This window comes from Sebastes fasciatus, chromosome 6, assembly GCF_043250625.1.
Source record: "Sebastes fasciatus isolate fSebFas1 chromosome 6, fSebFas1.pri, whole genome shotgun sequence".
In the NCBI taxonomy this organism is placed as follows: domain Eukaryota; kingdom Metazoa; phylum Chordata; class Actinopteri; order Perciformes; family Sebastidae; genus Sebastes; species Sebastes fasciatus.
The window spans coordinates 26,927,374-26,948,032 of NC_133800.1; the positions used below are offsets into that span (position 1 = coordinate 26,927,374).

The 20,659-nt window shown below is 38.5% G+C and overlaps 2 protein-coding genes across 2 annotated transcripts; both read left to right on the forward strand.

The window, feature by feature from the left end:
- Window positions 1–281: 281 nt before the first annotated feature.
- On the forward strand, window positions 282–2,938 carry LOC141769617 (zinc-binding protein A33-like). Its single transcript, XM_074638863.1, has one exon. It carries the CDS (start codon window positions 313–315, stop codon window positions 1,759–1,761), a length of 1,449 nt encoding a protein of 482 aa, XP_074494964.1. The 5' UTR covers window positions 282–312; the 3' UTR covers window positions 1,762–2,938.
- A 5,184-nt stretch (window positions 2,939–8,122) lies between these two features.
- LOC141769629 (P2Y purinoceptor 14-like) lies at window positions 8,123–20,212 on the forward strand. Its single transcript, XM_074638875.1, has 2 exons — window positions 8,123–8,200; window positions 19,087–20,212. The coding sequence occupies exon 2, from the start codon at window positions 19,089–19,091 to the stop codon at window positions 20,121–20,123; it is 1,035 nt and encodes a 344-aa protein (XP_074494976.1). The 5' UTR covers window positions 8,123–8,200; window positions 19,087–19,088; the 3' UTR covers window positions 20,124–20,212.
- The last annotated feature ends 447 nt before the right edge of the window (window positions 20,213–20,659 follow it).

The window sequence follows — 20,659 nt, forward strand, 5'->3', positions numbered from 1 at the left end:
CAAAACTATCACTGTTTTGTGCTTTATTTTGCATTGCAGTGTTAAGTCCTTCCATTACCAAACTGAATTAATTAATTTTACTAATAGCTTAGCTGTTATTTCAGTTTAGTTTTTTGTCAGGAGAGAATTCAGCTGAGGAGGCACAGTGACCTTTTTGGACGGGCCTGGGCCCATATGGCCCGCCCCTAACGCTGACGCTGGGTGTGATATATCTGCTGGAAAACACACGTTTGGATTATTTGACGCAATCAAGAGACGGGACAGTAACTCGGTGAGTCTTGCTTTTGAAAGACAATTTAGATACCAAGACAAATGGCTGAGAGAACCGCTCTTTTTGAAAGTTTCCTGAACTGCCATGTGTGTTCAGAGACTTTCAGAGATCCTGTGTCTCTGAGCTGCAGCCACAACTTCTGTTCAAGCTGCCTGAAGAAATCCTGGGAACAAGCTGAAAACAAAAACTGTCCCATTTGTAAAAGAAAATCATCTAAAAATAATATCTGGGTGAGCTTTGCACTGAAGGAACTGTCTGACTCGTTTGCTGGGGGACAGAAAGCTGGATCATCTGAGACAGAAAAAGAAGAGAAGAAGGTGGAGGTGGTGTGTAGTAAACATCAAGAAGAGCTTAAACTGTTCTGTAAGGATGAAGAGAGAGCTGTGTGTCCTGTCTGTGAGTTATCGCTCCACCAGAGTCAAAAGGTGGTTCCTGTAGAACAAGCAGTCAGTGACCTGAAGGACCAGCTGAAATCTGACTTAGAGTCTCTACAGGACAAGAGGGACAAACACAAACAAGTAGAGAAAACATACCATGAAGTGATTCAACACTCCAAGAAGCAGCTGTTGTCCACAGAGAGGCAGATCAGAGCAGAGTTCAACAAGCTCCACCAGTTCCTGAAAGAGGAAGAGGAGTCCAGACTGGCAGCTCTGAGGGAGGAAGAGGAGCAGAAGGGGAAGACTATCAGCAGAGAGATGAAGATGATTCAGGAGCACATCTCCTCTCTGTCAGACAGTATCTCTGCTGTTGAAGAAGACCTGCAGAAACACAACGTGCCCTTCCTCAGCAGTTATAAAGCCACTCAGACCAGAGCCAGAGTCCAGTGCTCACTGTCAGATCCACAGCTGGTCTCAGGAGCGCTGATAGATGTGGCCAAACACCTGGGCAACCTGTCCTTCAGAGTCTGGGAGAAGATGAAGGACAAGGTCCACTTCAGTCCTGTCATTCTGGACCCAAACACTGCAAACCGCTGTCTCTATCTGTCTGATGATCTGACCAGTGTGAGACATGGAGACACAATCCAGCAGTTTCCTGACAATCCAGAGAGAAACACTAAGTATGCCACTGTTCTGGGCTCTGAGAGCTTCAGCTCAGGGAAACACAGCTGGGAGGTGGAGGTGGGAGACCATCCTCACTGGAATGTAGGTTTGACTAAAGAGTCTGTTGAGAGGAAGGGAGAGATATATGCCTCACCAGAATATGGAATCTGGAGTTTAACTCATCGCAGTGGAAAATACACTGTTGGAGCTGGTGAGACAGTCAGAGTGAAGAAGAGTCTCCAGAGGATCAGAGTCCAGCTGGACTATGACAGGGGGGAGGTGTCCTTCTACGACCCTGAAGACATGACTCGCATCTACACTCACAGAGACACTTTCACTGAGAAACTCTTCCCATATTTCAGTATTGGAGCGGCTGGTGATGTTAAAACTGCTGATGTCAAAATCTGTCAAACTGAGATTCTCTGTGATGTTCAGACACGTTGGTGTTAGTTCAGACTTTAATCTGACTTCACTGTCTGTCTAGATCTCATTGAAATAATCAAGACAATCAACAGTTATAACAGAAATAATATTTAGTCAATACTTAAACTGCATTACATCATCAGGTCTTAAACTTTCATACAGCTCCAAATCAGTTTACTTATTAACCTGGTTATCATCATCTTGTGTTTAATCAGACCACAATATAACATCTACTGTATCCACTATACCAAACACTTTGTTTCAGCTGTGTGATTCTTTAAGGGGAAACTCTACAGGTGAATAGGGTAAAATATTTAACTAATAGATATCACCATGAAACTTCCCCAGTTGATTACTGACATTAAGACAATTATTTTTTGTATTATAAGTTTCTGAAATGTTATGTTTAATTATGCAAATGAGGCATTATCTATAGCTAACTTTGGGTGAATTTAGGAGAAATCTACAGACACAAATAGACAAAGTAGTAAAATTAATTCCAATCCCAAATTAATAAATTTTATTTTATTGTTTTCATGCAACTCACTGTAAAAACATGAACCCAATTATTTGTTATATCTGAAATTCATTTTTGAAAATACCTTGAGAAATTAAGGATTTGTTTTTAGAAAAAATGTGTTAAAGACAGTAACTAAGATTAATCCACAAGAAAATGTGGCTGCAAAATCTGTATCACATCATCAGGAGACGAACTTTAAAGATAAAAGCTGTTAATTATTCTGGTTATCAGCATCTTGTTTTGAGTCAAAGAACATTATATCGTAGTTTCAATCATTAGTTTTCGTTTTTGATATTTTTTAGGATCTTCTGATGAGTTATTTTAATTTTGGATCTTTTGCTAATGATGTTTTATTTTAAGATAAGATAAAACTTTATTCATCCTGAGGGAAATTGCTGTGCAGCAGTTGCAACAAAAAGTGAGAAAAGTGTAAATATAAAAAGTGTAAATATAAAGTCTATGACAATATGGTGTAAATATATACAAAAATATATACAATGCCTAAATCAAGTTAACAGTGTGGATCATAAAAATATAAACATGCTTTGATTCAGTCTTTAATTCTTACAGCGCTTCTTCAAACTGTATATGATATTTTTTGTAGTGTATACAAGATCAATAATATGACTGATAAATGACAATGTCCAATTTGTGATCAAAATAAAGGAAATATCAGCAGTACAATTTAGTTTCATGTTTTTTTTAATATAAAATTTAAATCCAATATATCTTTATAAAATGTACATCTTGTAACTTTCCTAGTGCTCTAGGAACTACACTGTGCCAGACCCCCCCAGCCTGTTCGATGGCCACGTCTGGCCCATGTGTTTGAAACACAACAACATCTTGTGTCGAGCTTTTATCTTGTAAAGATAAAAGCCGTTAATTATTCTGGGTATCAGCATCTTGTTTTGAGTCAAACAACATTATATAGTAGTTTCAATCATTAGTTTAAGTTTTTGATATTTTTGGGATCTTCTGATGAGTTGTTTTAGTTTTCAATCTCAACATATATATATATATATATATAGTATATATCATAAATTAAAACAAACAGTGCTCATCTCAAATTAATTTGTACATATCAAATAAAGAGAATAGTTTAAGAGATTTACTGAGCAGTTTTAACTCTTTCTTCATAGTCAGACAGGGTTTAGTTTTGAGTTATCTGCATTAATGTATAAAAATGTACTTAACCCTCCTGTTTCTTCCCGTCCGTCGACCATGCAACTTTTGTCTTCCCGGGTCAAAATGAACCCGGTCTGGTTTGACTTTTTATAAAGCATACAGTATAAACTATCACCCAATTCTGTGTTACACCTTTTGGGCCAACTTCATTCCTAATTATTAAGTTTTACACTTTTTGGGGGGAAATTAAGGTTAATAAACCTAATTTCCGTGAAATTATACCAAATTTTTTAGTATAAAAAAACAACCAGATATTGTGAATTATTTTGACTAAAGTTATTATCAGAGGAACATAATGTTGTTGTATTATCACATACTGGTATATGTAAACTTTTAGTCAGAATATTGTTTTGAGTAGGCAACCATCCATGTTATTTTTGGGTAATTAGATTAAAGAAATCCATATTTATGATATGATGGAGTTTGAAAACGGGTCAAATTTGACCCTAGGACAACAGGAGGGTTAATAATAGTGAAATATTGATAACAAAATCCAAATTCTGATTCGCAGCAAAGATACCAAATTTGACCGTTTTCTCTCTGAATGGTGACAGCTCAGTCCTCTTGGATTGTAGCCAGCTCTGCATGTCATTCCAGAAAAACTTCACTGATTCACAATTAAAAAAAAAACACATGTTCCAAACTTTCAATTTCACTTTCACAAAATACACAGTTATTCACATCAAAGTTAAACCTCAGTCTCAAGAATTCGTTCGTTGGGTAAATCTCATTCAGGATTTTGAAGTTCACCTCTTTCACCTTAGGAGGGAGAGGGAATGAAATATATCTTCTCCGTATTATCTTAAACTCTTCAGCTTCAAATTCCTTGAAAACATAATTTCTCCTGACTGGGTTAGGGAAGTATTCTCTGAACAGAATATTACTAATAACTTTGTTGGTAATCTTGCTGTCACACAAATCAATTCCTTCTATACAGAGTTGTCTTAGACTAGGGGAGATATCTGAATACAAGATGTCTTCTATCACCATTGATCTAAGGCAGGGGTCAGCAACCTGCGGCTCCGGAGCCACTTGAGGCTCTTTAGCTCCTCTCCAGTGGCTCCCTGTGGATTTATAAAAATGGAAATGAATAACTGTTTTTTGTTTACATTTTCATTTTTATGTATCATTGTTGTAGGTCTAATGTACGACGGTACGACAGAGTATTAGGGCCACATTGAGGAAAAAAAATAAATCTGAGATTTCGAGAATAAAGTCATAATATTACGAGAATAAAGTTGTAATATTATGAAAATAAAGTCATACGTTTACGAGAAACAAAGTTGTAATGTGAGAATAAAGTCAGAAGTTTACGAGAAAAAAAAGTCGTAATATTATGAGAATAAAATCATAATATTATAAAGTAGTAATTTTACTTATTTAATTTTTTTCTCGTAAAGTTTTAACTTTATTCTCGTAATATTACGACTTTTTTTCTTGTAATATTATGACTTTATTCTGGAAATCTCTGATTTTTTCCCCCCTTAACGTGGCCCTAATACTCCGTAGTACATTTGCACTTTGGCCCTCACTGCATTAGACTTATATACTATATACTTAGACTATAAACTGTGTTACCTTCATCACAATGCTCAAATGTTTTGCGGCTCCAGACAGATTTTTTTTTTTCTTTGCCTAAAAATGGCTCTTTTGACAGTAAAGCTTGCTGACCCCTGATCTAAGGGAAGCTGGTACGGCTTTTATCTTTCTATTATAGTTCTTAACGGTACATTGGATTGAGAACTTCTCACAAAACTCTTCATGATGTCACAAGTTTCCACTGCCATCCATGAAATGGGCTACAGCCCAAATCCCTTTGGATTTCCAAACCACTATGTACTCTGATTTTTTACTCCACAAAATGTGTCTATTGTTCCACACAGGTGTGTTATGTGGTGTAAAGTTATGTTTGTAAATTAACTTCCAATAGAGGAGCACTTGCTGATGGAAAGCGGAAAGTTTGACAATGTAAAAATCCCATCGGCTTTGTGATGCTGACTTCCAGGTTGGCCTACATTAATTCATCATCCCTGCACCGCTCTATTTGCTTCTGTAAAGCCACATGACTAATTAACTGATTGTAGAAACAAACTCATAGCAGCCTGATGACGGCTAAATAGCTGAAAACATGTGAGGAATAAATGAATTGTGCAACTTGTTTAATTTAGATGGAGTTGTTTTGATTCTCACACTGGTCTGTACCTCACTGTGTGTGTTGTCAACATTAGAAACAGTCAGAAATCACATTTAAAAGATGGTTCAACTTTACCCTCCTACAACTTCACTGCATCATTATAATCTCATATAAAAACAAACAGACAAGCAGAATCATGTCAGTTGTTGATCAGCTTTGTTAGTTGAAGTCGTAACAGTGTGTTGATACTCCAGTCTGTTCTAGACAGCCTCACTGAAGAGAGGGAGCACTGAGGGTTGTATACACAGAGATGTAGTGATGGCTGTCTAAACTGACCTTAAGGAGCATTAAGATGTTCACTATAAAGATGTGTTTCTTTAAACCAGTTGAGTCAGTCAGCAGGACTGTATAATGCTAACACAGTGTATGAAGGCTGTAGAGATGGATAAGCATTTCCAAGAAGACAACATTGTTTAAGAAATGATTTCACTTTTACATTTGATTAATTATGTAACCTACTGAATGCAGTTTTCAGGGTCAACATGCTCACATGTGCACAGTGGCGGCCGGCCAATAGAGGGCCACGGGGCCTGGCCCCACCCACCTTGAGCCACCAAAAAAAAAAAAAAAAAATTATAAAATTATTAATTATAAAAATTCTAAAAATTCAAAAAATTGTCAATATGTGTGTTTTTGACCTATGGAATATACCCGTAATATTTGTAAAATAGGATAACTGCGCCAAATATCTGCTTTCCTCCTTGAACTCTCTGCTAGTGCACCTCTCAGCTGCTCTGCTGCACGTGCACTTTCTGGGGCCAAATGGATTTGGCCCAAGGAAGGCGGGTCTAATAAGCAGTACAGCCAATCACTGATTAAAGATATATGATTACAAGCATGAATGACATACAATTCATCCAATCAGCGCCGTAAAAAAGACTTCCGGGAGGGCCAAACTGATTTGGCCCATGGTGTGCGCGCGCACGTTCACGTGTGTCTCTCTCTGTTCTCGTCAGGGCTCATGTCAGTTCTCGCGGGATCAAGACCTTCCTGAGAAACACCATGACACAGGATCGCCTTAATGCTCTGGCTATGCTCTCCATGGAGAAGAAACTTGTCAGGAACATGCCTGACTTCAATAAGAAGGTCATTGAGAGGTTTGCCACTCAGAAGGACAGAAGAGCAAAGTTCCTTTATAAATGATCTGTCGTATGTTATATTAACATACTGAATTGTATGAATAAGATGTCCTTATGTCAGTGTTGGAATAAATGATAAAAATGTAACTGCAAAGTAGTAATGCGTTTTTGATACCTTTTTTTGCATTGAATCGTACTAGGATGTTTGTTGAAATTGATTGGCCCTACCCAAAAAAAAATCCACCAGCCACCACTGCTCAAATTGCAATTTAGCGGGTTGTGGAGTCATTTTTCTTAAACATGACTGGCAAAAATAAAAAAAATAAATAAAAAAGTAAATAAAAAAAAATTAAAAAATTAAAAAATTAAAAAATAAGTAAATAAATAAATAAATTAGTAAATAAATAAATAAGTAAATAAGTAAATAAATAAATAAGTAATAAATAAAAAATAAACAAGTAAATTAATAAAAAAATAATAATAATAAGTAAACAAGTAAATAAATAATGATAAAAAAACTCAATAAATAAATAAGTAAATCAATAAATCAATCAATAAATCAATAAAAAAATAAAAAAACAAGTAATTTATTTATGGGGCTGTCAATCGATTAAAATACTTAATCACGATTAAACGCATGATTGTTCATAGTTAATCGCAATTAATCACAAATTAATCGCACATGTTTTATCTGTTCAAAATGAACCTTAAAGGGAGATTTGTCAAGTATTAAATCCTCTTATCAACATGGGAGTGGGCAAATATGCTTGAGGTCAGAGGTCAGAGATGACAGCTTTTCCTCGCCAAAATTTAGCGTAAGTTTGGAGCGTTACTTAACCTCCTTCACGGCAAGCTAGTATGACATGTTGGTCCCGATGAATTCATCAGGTTTAATAGTTTCATATGATACCATCAGCTTTAAAACTGAGCCACTACAACCTCGGAAAGATCAAATAGCGGCCTAACCATATTTCTTAAAAAATTAAATTAAATAAATAAAAAACAAAACAAAAAAAGTTGGGGCGAATATATTACTTATAATATTATTATATATAATATTATAACTTCAGTTTATGACCAAATACCTGCAGAACTAATGACGTTTATCAGCCTCAGCATGTTATAGTGTCACTGGGATGCATTTAACTCAGTTTAGCTTCACAGAGCTGCAGACTCTAGTTAAAGAGAGAGAGAGAGCGAGAGAGAGAGAGAGAGAGAGAGAGAGAGAGAGGAAGAGAGAGAGAGAGAGAGAGAGGAAGAGAGAGAGAGAGAGAGAGAGAGAGAGAGAGAGAGAGAGAGAGGAAGAGAGAGAGAGAGAGATAGAGGAAGAGAGAGAGAGAGAGAGAGGGGAAGAGAGAGAGAGAGGGGAAGTGGAAGTTGTCCAGAGACTCTAAACTACTCTTCACAGGTCTCTTCACTTTAAACAGCAGTGAGTTACATCAACATCTGTACGGGATCCTGACTGAACACCAGACTGTTTATATGGTGAGTGGACTCATTTGAACTTCAGATAGATATAGATATTGATATAGATATAGATTTAGATATAGATTAGATAATTACTGCCTGACATGAGTTTTAAAACATGCATGAAATGAACAGAAAAAGCAGATTATGAAGGTGTATTAATGGCAGTGATTGGGGGGGCAATGAAACATCTGACATTGAAAGAATAAAGTCATAATTTTTTAAGAAAATGTCATGAAAATATGAGGATATATATCAGTGGCGGCCGGCCAATAGAGGGCCACGGGGCCTGGCCCCACCCACCTTGAGCCACCAAAAAAAAAAAAAAAAAATTATAAAATTATTAATTATAAAAATTCTAAAAATTCTAAAAATTGTCAATATGTGTGTTTTTGACCTATGGAATATACCCGTAATATTTGTAAAATAGGATAACTGCGCCAAATATCTGCTTTCCTCCTTGAACTCTCTGCTAGTGCACCTCTCAGCTGCTCTGCTGCACGTGCACTTTCTGGGGCCAAATGGATTTGGCCGAAGGAAGGCGGGTCTAATAAGCAGTACAGCCAATCACTGATTAAAGATATATGATTACAAGCATGAATGACATACAATTCATCCAATCAGCGCCGTAAAAAAGACTTCCGGGAGGGCCAAACTGATTTGGCCCATGGTGTGCGCGCGCACGTTCACGTGTGTCTCTCTCTGTTCTCGTCAGGGCTCATGTCAGTTCTCGCGGGATCAAGACCTTCCTGAGAAACACCATGACACAGGATCGCCTTAATGCTCTGGCTATGCTCTCCATGGAGAAGAAACTTGTCAGGAACATGCCTGACTTCAATAAGAAGGTCATTGAGAGGTTTGCCACTCAGAAGGACAGAAGAGCAAAGTTCCTTTATAAATGATCTGTCGTATGTTATATTAACATACTGAATTGTATGAATAAGATGTCCTTATGTCAGTGTTGGAATAAATGATAAAAATGTAACTGCAAAGTAGTAATGCGTTTTTGATACCTTTTTTTGCATTGAATCGTACTAGGATGTTTGTTGAAATTGATTGGCCCTACCCAAAAAAAAATCCACCAGCCGCCACTGATCTACAGTTTCTGGGACTTTAGACGTTGATGACAGAAAGAAAAGTGTCCTGATGAAACGTGGTTGTTAGTTATCACCACACTCATTCATGGTTATTTATTTATGTTGCCTGTTTGTCCTAAATTTGTTCCTAAATTATGCACAAATTTGCATTTTGGTGGGTTTTTAACGCTGATTCAGATTTGATTTGTAGAGTTGTTTTTCTTAAAAAAAGAAAAAAAAGAATTATATATATATATATATATACTGCATATGCCTGTTGATTGATTAAAATATTTAATAAAATTAATCACACTTTTTTTATCTGTTCAAAATGTATCTTAAAGGGAGATTTGTCAAGTATTTAAATATATGCTTGAGGTCAGAGGTCAAGGGACCCCTTTGAAAATGGACATGACAGTTTTTCTTTGCCAAAATTTGTTGTTAGTTTAGAGCATTATTTAACCTCCTTCACTACAAGCTAGTATGACATGGTTGGTACCGATGGATTCATCAGGTTTTATAGTTTACTATGATACCATCAGCTTTAAAACTGAGCTGCTACAACCTCGGAAAGATCGAATAGCGGCCAGACTAAATCGCAAGTTGAGCAAATTTGTTATCGACTGCCCTGTAAAATATATATAACATATAAATACTAATATTTCTTAATATTTTTCTCATGAATATAGTATATAACTACTATAATATCTATTACAAACTACTATCAATACAGGAAGAAACATTAACTACATAATATATTAAAATGTATAGAATTTGTTTTTACATTTTTGGACTAATTATATCAGTTAGGGACTGATGAGTTCACCAATTAACTAACTAACTAACTAACTAACTAACTAACTAACTAACTAATTAACTAATTAACTAACTAACTAACTAACTAACTAACTAACTAATTAACTAACTAACTAATTAACTAACTAACTAACTAACTAACTAACTAAAAGAGAAAACACACTACAGTTTTCTGTCTGGTTTGTTGTGCTTTGGGAATAATAATAATAATAATAATAACGCGGAAAAATACAATTCAATTAAAAAAATAAACATAAAAAAATAAAAAATATATAAATACATGTCAGGATGTTTTGTCGGGAACACTTTTTAGGGGTCTATGACCTATTTTGAGTCAGGAAACAAAGAGATTTAGACTTAACATGTAGGCATATTTATATAATTTATATGCATTTATATATATATACTGTATATAAAGCGGAGGAGAGAGGAACGAGAGGAGGAGAGAAGAAAAAAGGATGATTTTATTATTTATCAAAAAATAATATATGATGAAATTATATATATATATATATATATATATATATATATATATACAGTATATATATTATCCTGAGAGCCTCAATGATGCCGTATTTAGTAAGTATTCAGATCCTTTACTGCAGTAAAAGTACTAATACCACACTGTTACAATACTTACTGTAACTTTTACTGTAACAGTGTTTTCAGTACGACATCCATGTATTTTTGGCATATTGTAGATTTCCATACTGCGTACTACATGCTACATTCTGGCCAAATCAGTACGTACTACTAGTATAGTATGAGGTTTAGAATACAGCCTTACCCGTCATGTCATCACATTGTGATGTCATCACATTCTCATGACATGATGACATGAGAATGTGATGACATCACAGGTAAGGCTGTATTCCAAACTGTCTCATGACATCACAATGTGATGTTCTGGAATCGGCTGTGATTCCTGTGATGTTGAGTTTGGCTTTAATCTAAAATTTTACTTATAGGAGAAGATTAGTGAACCAGGCAGTTGTTGACAAGCTGATTTAACATTCAGGTTAATTTAACATTCGGGTTAATTTAACATTCGGGTTAATTTAACATTCAGGTTAATTTAACATTCGGGTTAATTTAACATTCGGGTTAATTTAACATTCGGGTTAATTTAACATTCAGGTTAATTTAACATTCAGGTTAATTTAACATTCAGGTTAATTTAACATCCAGGTTAATTTAACATTCAGGTTAATTTAACATTCAGGTTAATTTAACATCCAGGTTAATTTAACATTCAGGTTAATTTACCGTTCAGGTTAAACAGTTTAACGTTGACAGTCGACTGTAGGGTGAGTACATTATTTACATCTCCATGGATCAAGCATCATTGTTACTGAGCTCTAAGGAGCTTTGGTTCACCAAAGAACTGAAAACCTTCAAGGAAGAAAACGACGCTCTGAAGGAGATCGCCTGGGAAAGAAAAGTCCAACTGTTGGAAGCCCAGCAGAAGGAACTGCAGGACAACTTTACTTTGGACCTTGCTGAGAAGCAACGAGGCTGGAAGACGCAGCAGACTCAACTCCAGATCAGAGTGAACCATTTGACGTGGCACATTCGCGATAAAGACGCTGTTATCCGTGGTCTCCGTAAAGAGCAGCACGATAAGGACCCTGCAATCCCTGATCTCCGGCAGGAGCAGCACGATAAGGACGCTGTGATCCGTGGTCTCCTTAAAGAGCAGCACGATAAGGACCCTGCAATCCCTGATCTCCGGCAGGAGCAGCACGATAAGGACGCTGTTATCCGTGGTCTCCGTAAAGAGCAGCACGATAAGGACGCTGTTATCCGTGGTCTCCGCCAGGAGCAGCACGATAAGGACGCTGTGATCCGTGGTCTCCTTAAAGAGCAGCACGATAAGGACCCTGCAATCCCTGATCTCCGGCAGGAGCAGCACGATAAGGACGCTGTTATCCTTGATCTCCGCCAGGAGCAGATCGATAAGGACGCTGTAATCCTTGATCTCCGGCAGGAGCAGCGAGGCTGGGAGACGCAGCAGACTCAACTCCAGATCAAAGTGAACCATTTGACGTGGCACATTCGCGATAAGGACGCTGTTATCCGTGGTCTCCGTAAAGAGCAGCACGATAAGGACCCTGCAATCCCTGATCTCCGGCAGGAGCAGCACGATAAGGACGCTGTTATCCTTGATCTCCAGCAGGAGCAGCACGATAAGGACGCTGTTATCCTTGATCTCCAGCAGGAGCAGCGCGATAAGGACGCTGTGATCTTTGATCTCCAGCAGGAGCAGCACGATAAGGACGCTGTTATCCTTGATCTCCAGCAGGAGCAGATCGATAAGGACGCTGTAATCCTTGATCTCCAGCAGGAGCAGCACGATAAGGACGCTGTTATCCTTGATCTCCGCCAGGAGCAGATCGATAAGGACGCTGTAATCCTTGATCTCCGGCAGGAGCAGCGCGATAAGGACGCTGTTATCCTTGATCTCCGCCAGGAGCAGATCGATAAGGACGCTGTAATCCTTGATCTCCAGCAGGAGCAGCGCGATAAGGACGCTGTGATCTTTGATCTCCAGCAGGAGCAGATCGATAAGGACGCTGTTATCCTTGATCTCCGCCAGGAGCAGCGCGATAAGGACGCTGTGATCCTTGATCTCCAGCAGGAGCAGCGCGATAAGGACGCTGTGATCTTTGATCTCCAGCAGGAGCAGCGCGATAAGGACGCTGTGATCTTTGGTCTCTTCCAGGAGAAGAAGAGTCTCAATGAAAAGCTCGTGGAGACCAGAACCGAGCTGTTGAGCTCTGCAGATGAACTCCGACAGAGAGAGGACGCCTGGCAGGCCAAATACAAGGCTCTGGAGGACAATGTCACAAAGGTCCTGACAGAAAAAGACCAGATCTGGAAGACTAAGGTCAGTCAGTTGGAGGACGTCAACAAGGACCTGACGGACAGAGAACAGAGCCTGGAGACCACAGTCCAACACATGGAGGTTGAGAAGAAGCTCCTGGAGGACATCTGCCTGAAAATGAAGAAGAAGATGAGAGGAGTCTTTTCTCGCAGGAGGACCGAGGATCGAGAGACAACATTACAGAAGATGAAAAAGGAAGAGACGGAGCGGGAGGGGGTGGAGAAGAAAGAGAAGAAGAAAGGTTGTTTTCGCTGGATGCGCAGGTTCTTCCTGAAGCGTGACGGCAACAGTCAGGTAGAGGAGGCTGCAGCTCAGGTTGGATACCAGCAGATCCCTCTTCCTCCCCCCTTCGCCTTCCCGTCTTCCCTCCACCCTTACCTTCCTCTCTCAACCTCCCCCTCATTCTTTACGACGTAGAGGATGAGGGGGAGGTTGAGACGTAGAGTCTACGTCATCACCGTCCCTCCACCCCTACATCCCTCCTCAGTGATTAGTGATTAGCACTGCAGCCTCACTGAGACAGCTCCACCTGTCCGGCTGTGGGGAGTTTGTATATTCTCCCTGTGTCTGCGTGGGTTTTCTCCTGGTGCTCAGGTTTCCCCAGAATTCCTAGTTATGCGTGAGGCTAACTGGACACTCTAAATTACCTCCAAATATCTTTTTAATATATTTGGTGGTAATTTAGAGTATTCAAAAAAATTTCAATCTATCATATATCAGTAAGGGTTTTCTCCTGGTGCTCAGGTTTCTCCCACAATTCGTAGTTATGCATGAGGCTAACTGGACACTCTAAATTACCTCCAAATATTTTTTAAATATATTTTTAGGTAATTTAGAGTATTCAAAAAAAATGTCAATCTATCATATATCAGTAGGGTTTTTCTCCTGGTGCTCAGGTTTCTCCCACAATTCCTAGTTATGCGTGAGGCTAACTGGACACTCTAAATTACCCCCAAATATTTTTAAAATATATTTGGAGGTAATTTAGAGTATTACATTTTTTTTAAATCTATCATATATCAGTAGGGGTTTTCTCCTGGTGCTCAGGTTTCTCCCAAAGTTTCTAGTTATGCATGAGGCTAACTGGACACTCTAAATTACCTCCAAATATTTTTTAAATATAATTTTAGGTAATTTAGAGTATTCCAATTTTTTTTCAATCTATCATATATCAGTAAGGGTTTTCTCCTGGTGCTCAGGTTTCTCCCACAATTCCTAGTTATGCGTGAGGCTAACCGGACACTCTAAATTACCCCCAAATACTTTTAAATATATTTGGTGGTAATTTAGAGTATTCAAAAAAATGTCAATCTATCATATATCAGTAGGGGTTTTCTCCTGGTGCTCAGGTTTCTCCCAAAATTCCTAGTTATGCATTAGGCTAACTGGACACTCTAAATTACCTCCAAATATTTTTTTAATATATTTGGTGGTAATTTAGAGTATTCAAAAAAAAAGTCAATCTATCATATATCAGTAGGGTTTTTCTCCTGGTGCTCAGGTTTCTCCCACAATTCCTAGTTATGCGTGAGGCTAACTGGACACTCTAAATTACCCCCAAATATTTTTAAAATATATTTGGAGGTAATTTAGAGTATTACATTTTTTTTAAATCTATCATATATCAGTAGGGGTTTTCTCCTGGTGCTCAGGTTTCTCCCAAAGTTTCTAGTTATGCATGAGGCTAACTGGACACTCTAAATTACCCCCAAATATTTTAAAAATATATTTGGAGGTAATTTAGAGTATTACATTTTTTTTAAATCTATCATATATCAGTATGGGTTTTCTCCTGGTGCTCAGGTTTCTCCCACAATTCCTAGTTATGCGTGAGGCTAACTGGACACTCTAAATTACCCCCAAATACTTTTAAATATATTTGGTGGTAATTTAGAGTATTCAAAAAAATGTCAATCTATCATATATCAGTAGGGGTTTTCTCCTGGTGCTCAGGTTTCTCCCAAAATTCCTAGTTATGCATGAGGCTAACTGGACACTCTAAATTACCTCCAAATATTTTTTAAATATATTTTTAGGTAATTTAGAGTATTCAAAAAAAATGTCAATCTATCATATATCAGTAGGGTTTTTCTCCTGGTGCTCAGGTTTCTCCCACAATTCCTAGTTATGCGTGAGGCTAACTGGACACTCTAAATTACCCCCAAATATTTTAAAAATATATTTGGAGGTAATTTAGAGTATTAAATTTTTTTTAAATCTATCATATATCAGTAGGGGTTTTCTCCTGGTAATCAGGTTTCTCCCAAAGTTTCTAGTTATGCATGAGGCTAACTGGACACTCTAAATTACCTCCAAATATTTTTTAAATATAATTTTAGGTAATTTAGAGTATTCCAATTTTTTTTCAATCTATCATATATCAGTAAGGGTTTTCTCCTGGTGCTCAGGTTTCTCCCACAATTCCTAGTTATGCGTGAGGCTAACTGGACACTCTAAATTACCCCCAAATACTTTTAAATATATTTGGTGGTAATTTAGAGTATTCAAAAAAATGTCAATCTATCATATATCAGTAGGGGTTTTCTCCTGGTGCTCAGGTTTCTCCCAAAATTCCTAGTTATGCATGAGGCTAACTGGACACTCTAAATTACCTCCAAATATTTTTTTAATATATTTGGTGGTAATTTAGAGTATTCAAAAAAAATGTCAATCTATCATATATCAGTAGGGTTTTTCTCCTGGTGCTCAGGTTTCTCCCACAATTCCTAGTTATGCGTGAGGCTAACTGGACACTCTAAATTACCCCCAAATATTTTTAAAATATATTTGGAGGTAATTTAGAGTATTACATTTTTTTTAAATCTATCATATATCAGTAGGGGTTTTCTCCTGGTGCTCAGGTTTCTCCCAAAGTTTCTAGTTATGCATGAGGCTAACTGGACACTCTAAATTACCTCCAAATATTTTTTTAAATATAATTTTAGGTAATTTAGAGTATTCCAATTTTTTTTTCAATCTATCATATATCAGTAGGGTTTTTCTCCTGGTGCTCAGGTTTCTCCCACAATTCCTAGTTATGCGTGAGGCTAACTGGACACTCTAAATTACCCCCAAATATTTTTAAAATATATTTGGAGGTAATTTAGAGTATTACATTTTTTTTAAATCTATCATATATCAGTAGGGGTTTTCTCCTGGTGCTCAGGTTTCTCCCACAATTCCTAGTGATGCGTGAGGCTAACTGGACACTCTAAATTACCCCCAAATACTTTTTAATATATTTGGTGGTAATTTAGAGTATTCAAAAAAATTTCAATCTATCATATATCAGTAAGGGGATTCTCCTGGTGCTCAGGTTTCTCCCACAATTCGTAGTTATGCATGAGGCTAACTGGACACTCTAAATTACCTCCAAATATTTTTTAAATATATTTTTAGGTAATTTAGAGTATTCAAAAAAAATGTCAATCTATCATATATCAGTAGGGTTTTTCTCCTGGTGCTCAGGTTTCTCCCACAATTCCTAGTTATGCGTGAGGCTAACTGGACACTCTAAATTACCCCCAAAGACTTTTAAATATATTTGGTGGTAATTTAGAGTATTCAAAAAAATGTCAATCTATCATATATCAGTAGGGGTTTTCTCCTGGTGCTCAGGTTTCTCCCACAATTCCTAGTTATGCATGAGTCTAACTGGACACTCTAAATTACCTCCAAATATTTTTTTAATATATTTTTAGGTAATTAGAGTGTTTAAAAAAAGAAGTCAATCCATCATATATCAGTAAGGGGATTCTCCTGGTGCTCAGGTTTCTCCCACAAAATATATATTGAAATGAATAAAAAATAAATAAAATAAAATTTAATTAAAAATCAAATAAACAGTGAAATATAATTTCATTATGTCTGCCTCTCTGAATAAATGTGTACAGTATAAATACAACTTTATGACATTATGGTGGCTATAAAGTAGAAGTACTGGTATCTGTTTAAGTTGTGATTTCAACAACACTGAAGCTGATCAATAAAACGATCAATGTGACTAATAAAAGATGTTCCAAATAGTATTTTAGACGCTGGTTAACAACATGAGCCGGTTCTGTAATAAACCATGTGACCTTCATGACTGACGGGTTCATGATTATTTTTAATATTAGCACCATTTACAGGTAATTATTAAGCTGTCATTTCATTATTATCAACAGACAGTTGTAAACTACTCAAACATCTTTTCTTTCTGATTGTGAATCACTGGTGTTGAATACATGAAGCTCACAGGTGGACAGGCAGAGAGACAAACATCTGGACCATGAGTTTATCCAGATGTTTTCCCTCGTTGTGTGAGTTGACTGATAACGAGTTGATCACTCACATCCTTTTCTACTATGTCTGTTTTTTCACTGTGAGCTGAGTTGATGAAACCACCCTATTTTCAGCTCTAATCGTTGCACACAATCTAGAAACACGCTTCCTCTGAACGTTCAGCTCTTCTAGCGAAGAGGATCGTTGCATCACTTCCTGCGCCAGGTCATCTAGAAGGCGGAAAGCAGAAGTTGTTGCTGCTGATCAGCATCTTGTTCGTCTGTGTCATCCAAATTACCAGCCAATAAAGTATGAGTCAGCTTAGAGGAATCGCTAAAACAAAAGTCTGTGTAGGAGAAAAATGACAGTTTGTTCTAGATGTATGAGATAATTAAATGTCCTGATCTCCTTCCTGCTCGCCAGGATATTATAATGACCCCAGGTATGGAGGATGGCACCTGCCAAAGTAAAAAATAAATAAATATATAATGACTCAATAAATAAATATGTCATTAAATGTAAAAAAAAATTATATTGAAAATAAATGTAAACGAAATAAATGCAAAATAAATAAATAATACAGATAAATACATAAATAAATAAAAGATAAAAATTAAACAGAAGAGTAAATAAATAAGGGAATTAATTAATTAATTATGAATAAATAAAGAAACAAATTATAACAAAAATATCAAATGATGTTACATTTTTATCAATTAATTAAATTAAAGATAAATAAATAAATAAATGACTCGATAAATAAATATGATATTAAATGTAGCAAAAATAAATGTATTATTTTATTATTATTATTATGTTTTACCATTAATTAATTGATAAAAATTGAGGGTTTTTTTCATAAATGTATGACTTTAAAATCTCGCAAATTTGTGAGTTTTTTTCTCGTAAATTTGCCTCTTTAATCTCAGAGAATACGTGAGTTTTTTCTCGTAAATTTCTGGCTTTAAAATGTGTCATAAATTTGTCAGTTTTTTCTCATAAATGTGCCACATTAATCTCAGAATATCGGAGTTTTTTCCTCATAAATTAATGACTTTAAAATCTCATAAGCGTCTTTGAGTTCTTTAAAAGCGCTTTATAAGTTGAATTTATTATTATTATTATTATAAATTTGTGAGTTAAAATGTGACGTAAATTTGTGATTTTCTTCTCGTAAATGTGTCCCATTAAACTCAGAATATCTTCATTTTATTTTCGTAAATTTATGACTTTAAAATCAAAATATATATATAATATATAATATTAAAAAATATCTAACATAAACACAGGAAGTCAGAATCATGATATTTTTAAAGTTATTAACTTGATATTGATCGTTTCCAAGTGAGAAGCAGAAGCCGGCGTGTGATCGCTTTAGTGTTTAAAAGTTGAACTTCTGTACAGATCAACTCGGGGAAACAATCATTTGGCGACAGCAGAAGTCACAGGTTCGAGACAAGACTCGGGTCGAGACAAGACGAGGGCTAAAAATAAAAGAATCAGGACAGGAAAACAGAAGGCGTCCTGGTGTCAGCGCGGACTGTTTTTATAGGCGTTTGATGGAGGAGGACCACAGTGTGTGTTGGACCGGGATGAATCGGTGGTGGGAGGAGGGAAGTGTGTGTGAACAGCAGGACAAACAGGAGTTCAAGACGCTTTTTATTTGTGCACGTGTCCCCGTGTAAACACAGCGCTGTGTGTTCAGTTTATGAACATAAAAGGCTTCTGTGGGGCGTTAACACACCGACACGGCCTTTGTTAAATGTAAAAGAGACTTATTAAGAGTTCTCCTGACAGAGAAACGTACTTCTACTGTGACATCTACTGTTCATTATGTTCAAACTGTGTTGTTTGTGTGTTTCCAGTGATGGAACACCTCAACGCCACCCGTCTCCCCGGCAACCAATCAGACTTCAGCAGCATCTTCACCCAGCAGGTGCTCCCGCCGCTCTACTTGGTGATCTGCGTGGTCGGGGCGTCCCTGAATGGCGTGGCCGCCTGGATCTTCTTCAGGGTGCCCAGTGACTCGGGCCTGGTGGTCTACCTGAAGAACATGGTGGTGGCCGACCTCCTCATGCTGACCACCTTCCCCTTCAGGCTGGCGGCTCAGCTGGGTCTGGGCGGCTGGCGCCTCCACGTGGTCACCTGCCGCTACACCGCCGTGCTCTTCTACTCGTCCATGTACGTGGGGATCCTCTTCATGGGGCTCATCAGCCTCGAGCGCTACGTTAAGATCGTCAGACACACCTCCTCCTCCTCATCCTCCTGCAGGTCCCGGTTGGGCGGCGTGTCCTCGCTGCATGTCCTGCAGAGCGTCGGCTTCGCCCGGGTGCTGGCGCTCCTCACCTGGAGCTTCCTCCTCGTCTGCGTCCTGCCCAACGTGGTGCTGACCAGCCAGCCGGCCGACGAGGAGAGCTCGCGGCACTGCATGCAGCTGAAGACGCCGCTGGGCATGCAGTGGCACCGGGTGTCCACGCTCCTCAGCGTCGGCCTGTTCTGGGTGACCCTGCTGGTCCTCGCCTACTGCTACGCCTCCATCGCCTGCCGCGTCTACCAGTCCTACCGCCGCGTGCGCCGCGACAACAGCGACGTCTGCCGGAAGTCGAACCGCAGCATCTTCAGCATCCTGGCGGTGTTCTTCGTCTGCTTCGTGCCGTACCACGTCTGCCACGTGCCGTACACTCTGAGCCAGATGCCGGAGTCGGGCTTCAGCCCGGACGCCCGCTTCCTGTTGTTCCAGCTGAAGGAGGGGACGCTCTTCCTGTCGGCGCTCAACGTCTGCCTCGACCCCATCATCTACTTCCTGATGTGCCGAACCTTCAGAGAGTCGCTGCTGAGGAAACTGTCGAGAAGAGACCGGAGGAGGTCGCTGACCACCGGCCAGAGTCTGAGCCACATTTAGGAGGAGAGGGGACAAGGAGAGGAGACAAGTAGACAAGGAGAGGAGACGAGGAGAGGACAGAGGAGACAAGAGAGGAGACAAGGAGAGGACAGAGGAGACAAGAGAGGAGAGACAGGAGGAGGTCGCTGACCACCGACCAGAGTCTGAGCCACATTTAAGAGGAGAGCAGACAAGGAGAGGAGACAAGGAGAGGAGACAAGGAGAGGGGACAAGAGAGGAGAAGAGGAGAGGACAGAGGAGACAAGAGAGGAGAGACAGGAGGAGGTCGCTGACCACCGGCCAGAGTCTAGGAGGAGAGGGGACAAGGAGAGGAGAGGAGGAGAGGAGATAAGGAGAGGAGACAAGAGAGGAGACAATAGAGTCACTGCTGAGGAAACTGTCGGGAAGGAGAAGGCACAAAGAGAGGAGACAAGAGAGGAAAGTAGACAAGAGAGGAGACAAGGAGAGGAAACAAGGAGAGGACAAAGGGATAGGAGAAAAGGGGAGGAGGCAAGAGAGGACACAGGGAGAAGAGACAAGAGAAGAGAAAAGGAGAG

Excerpts from the sequence above, each read along its gene's own strand:
- LOC141769629 (XM_074638875.1), top strand. The coding sequence starts at position 19,089 with ATGGAACACCTCAACGCCACCCGTCTCCCCGGCAACCAATCAGACTTC.
- LOC141769617 (XM_074638863.1), top strand. The coding sequence starts at position 313 with ATGGCTGAGAGAACCGCTCTTTTTGAAAGTTTCCTGAACTGCCATGTG.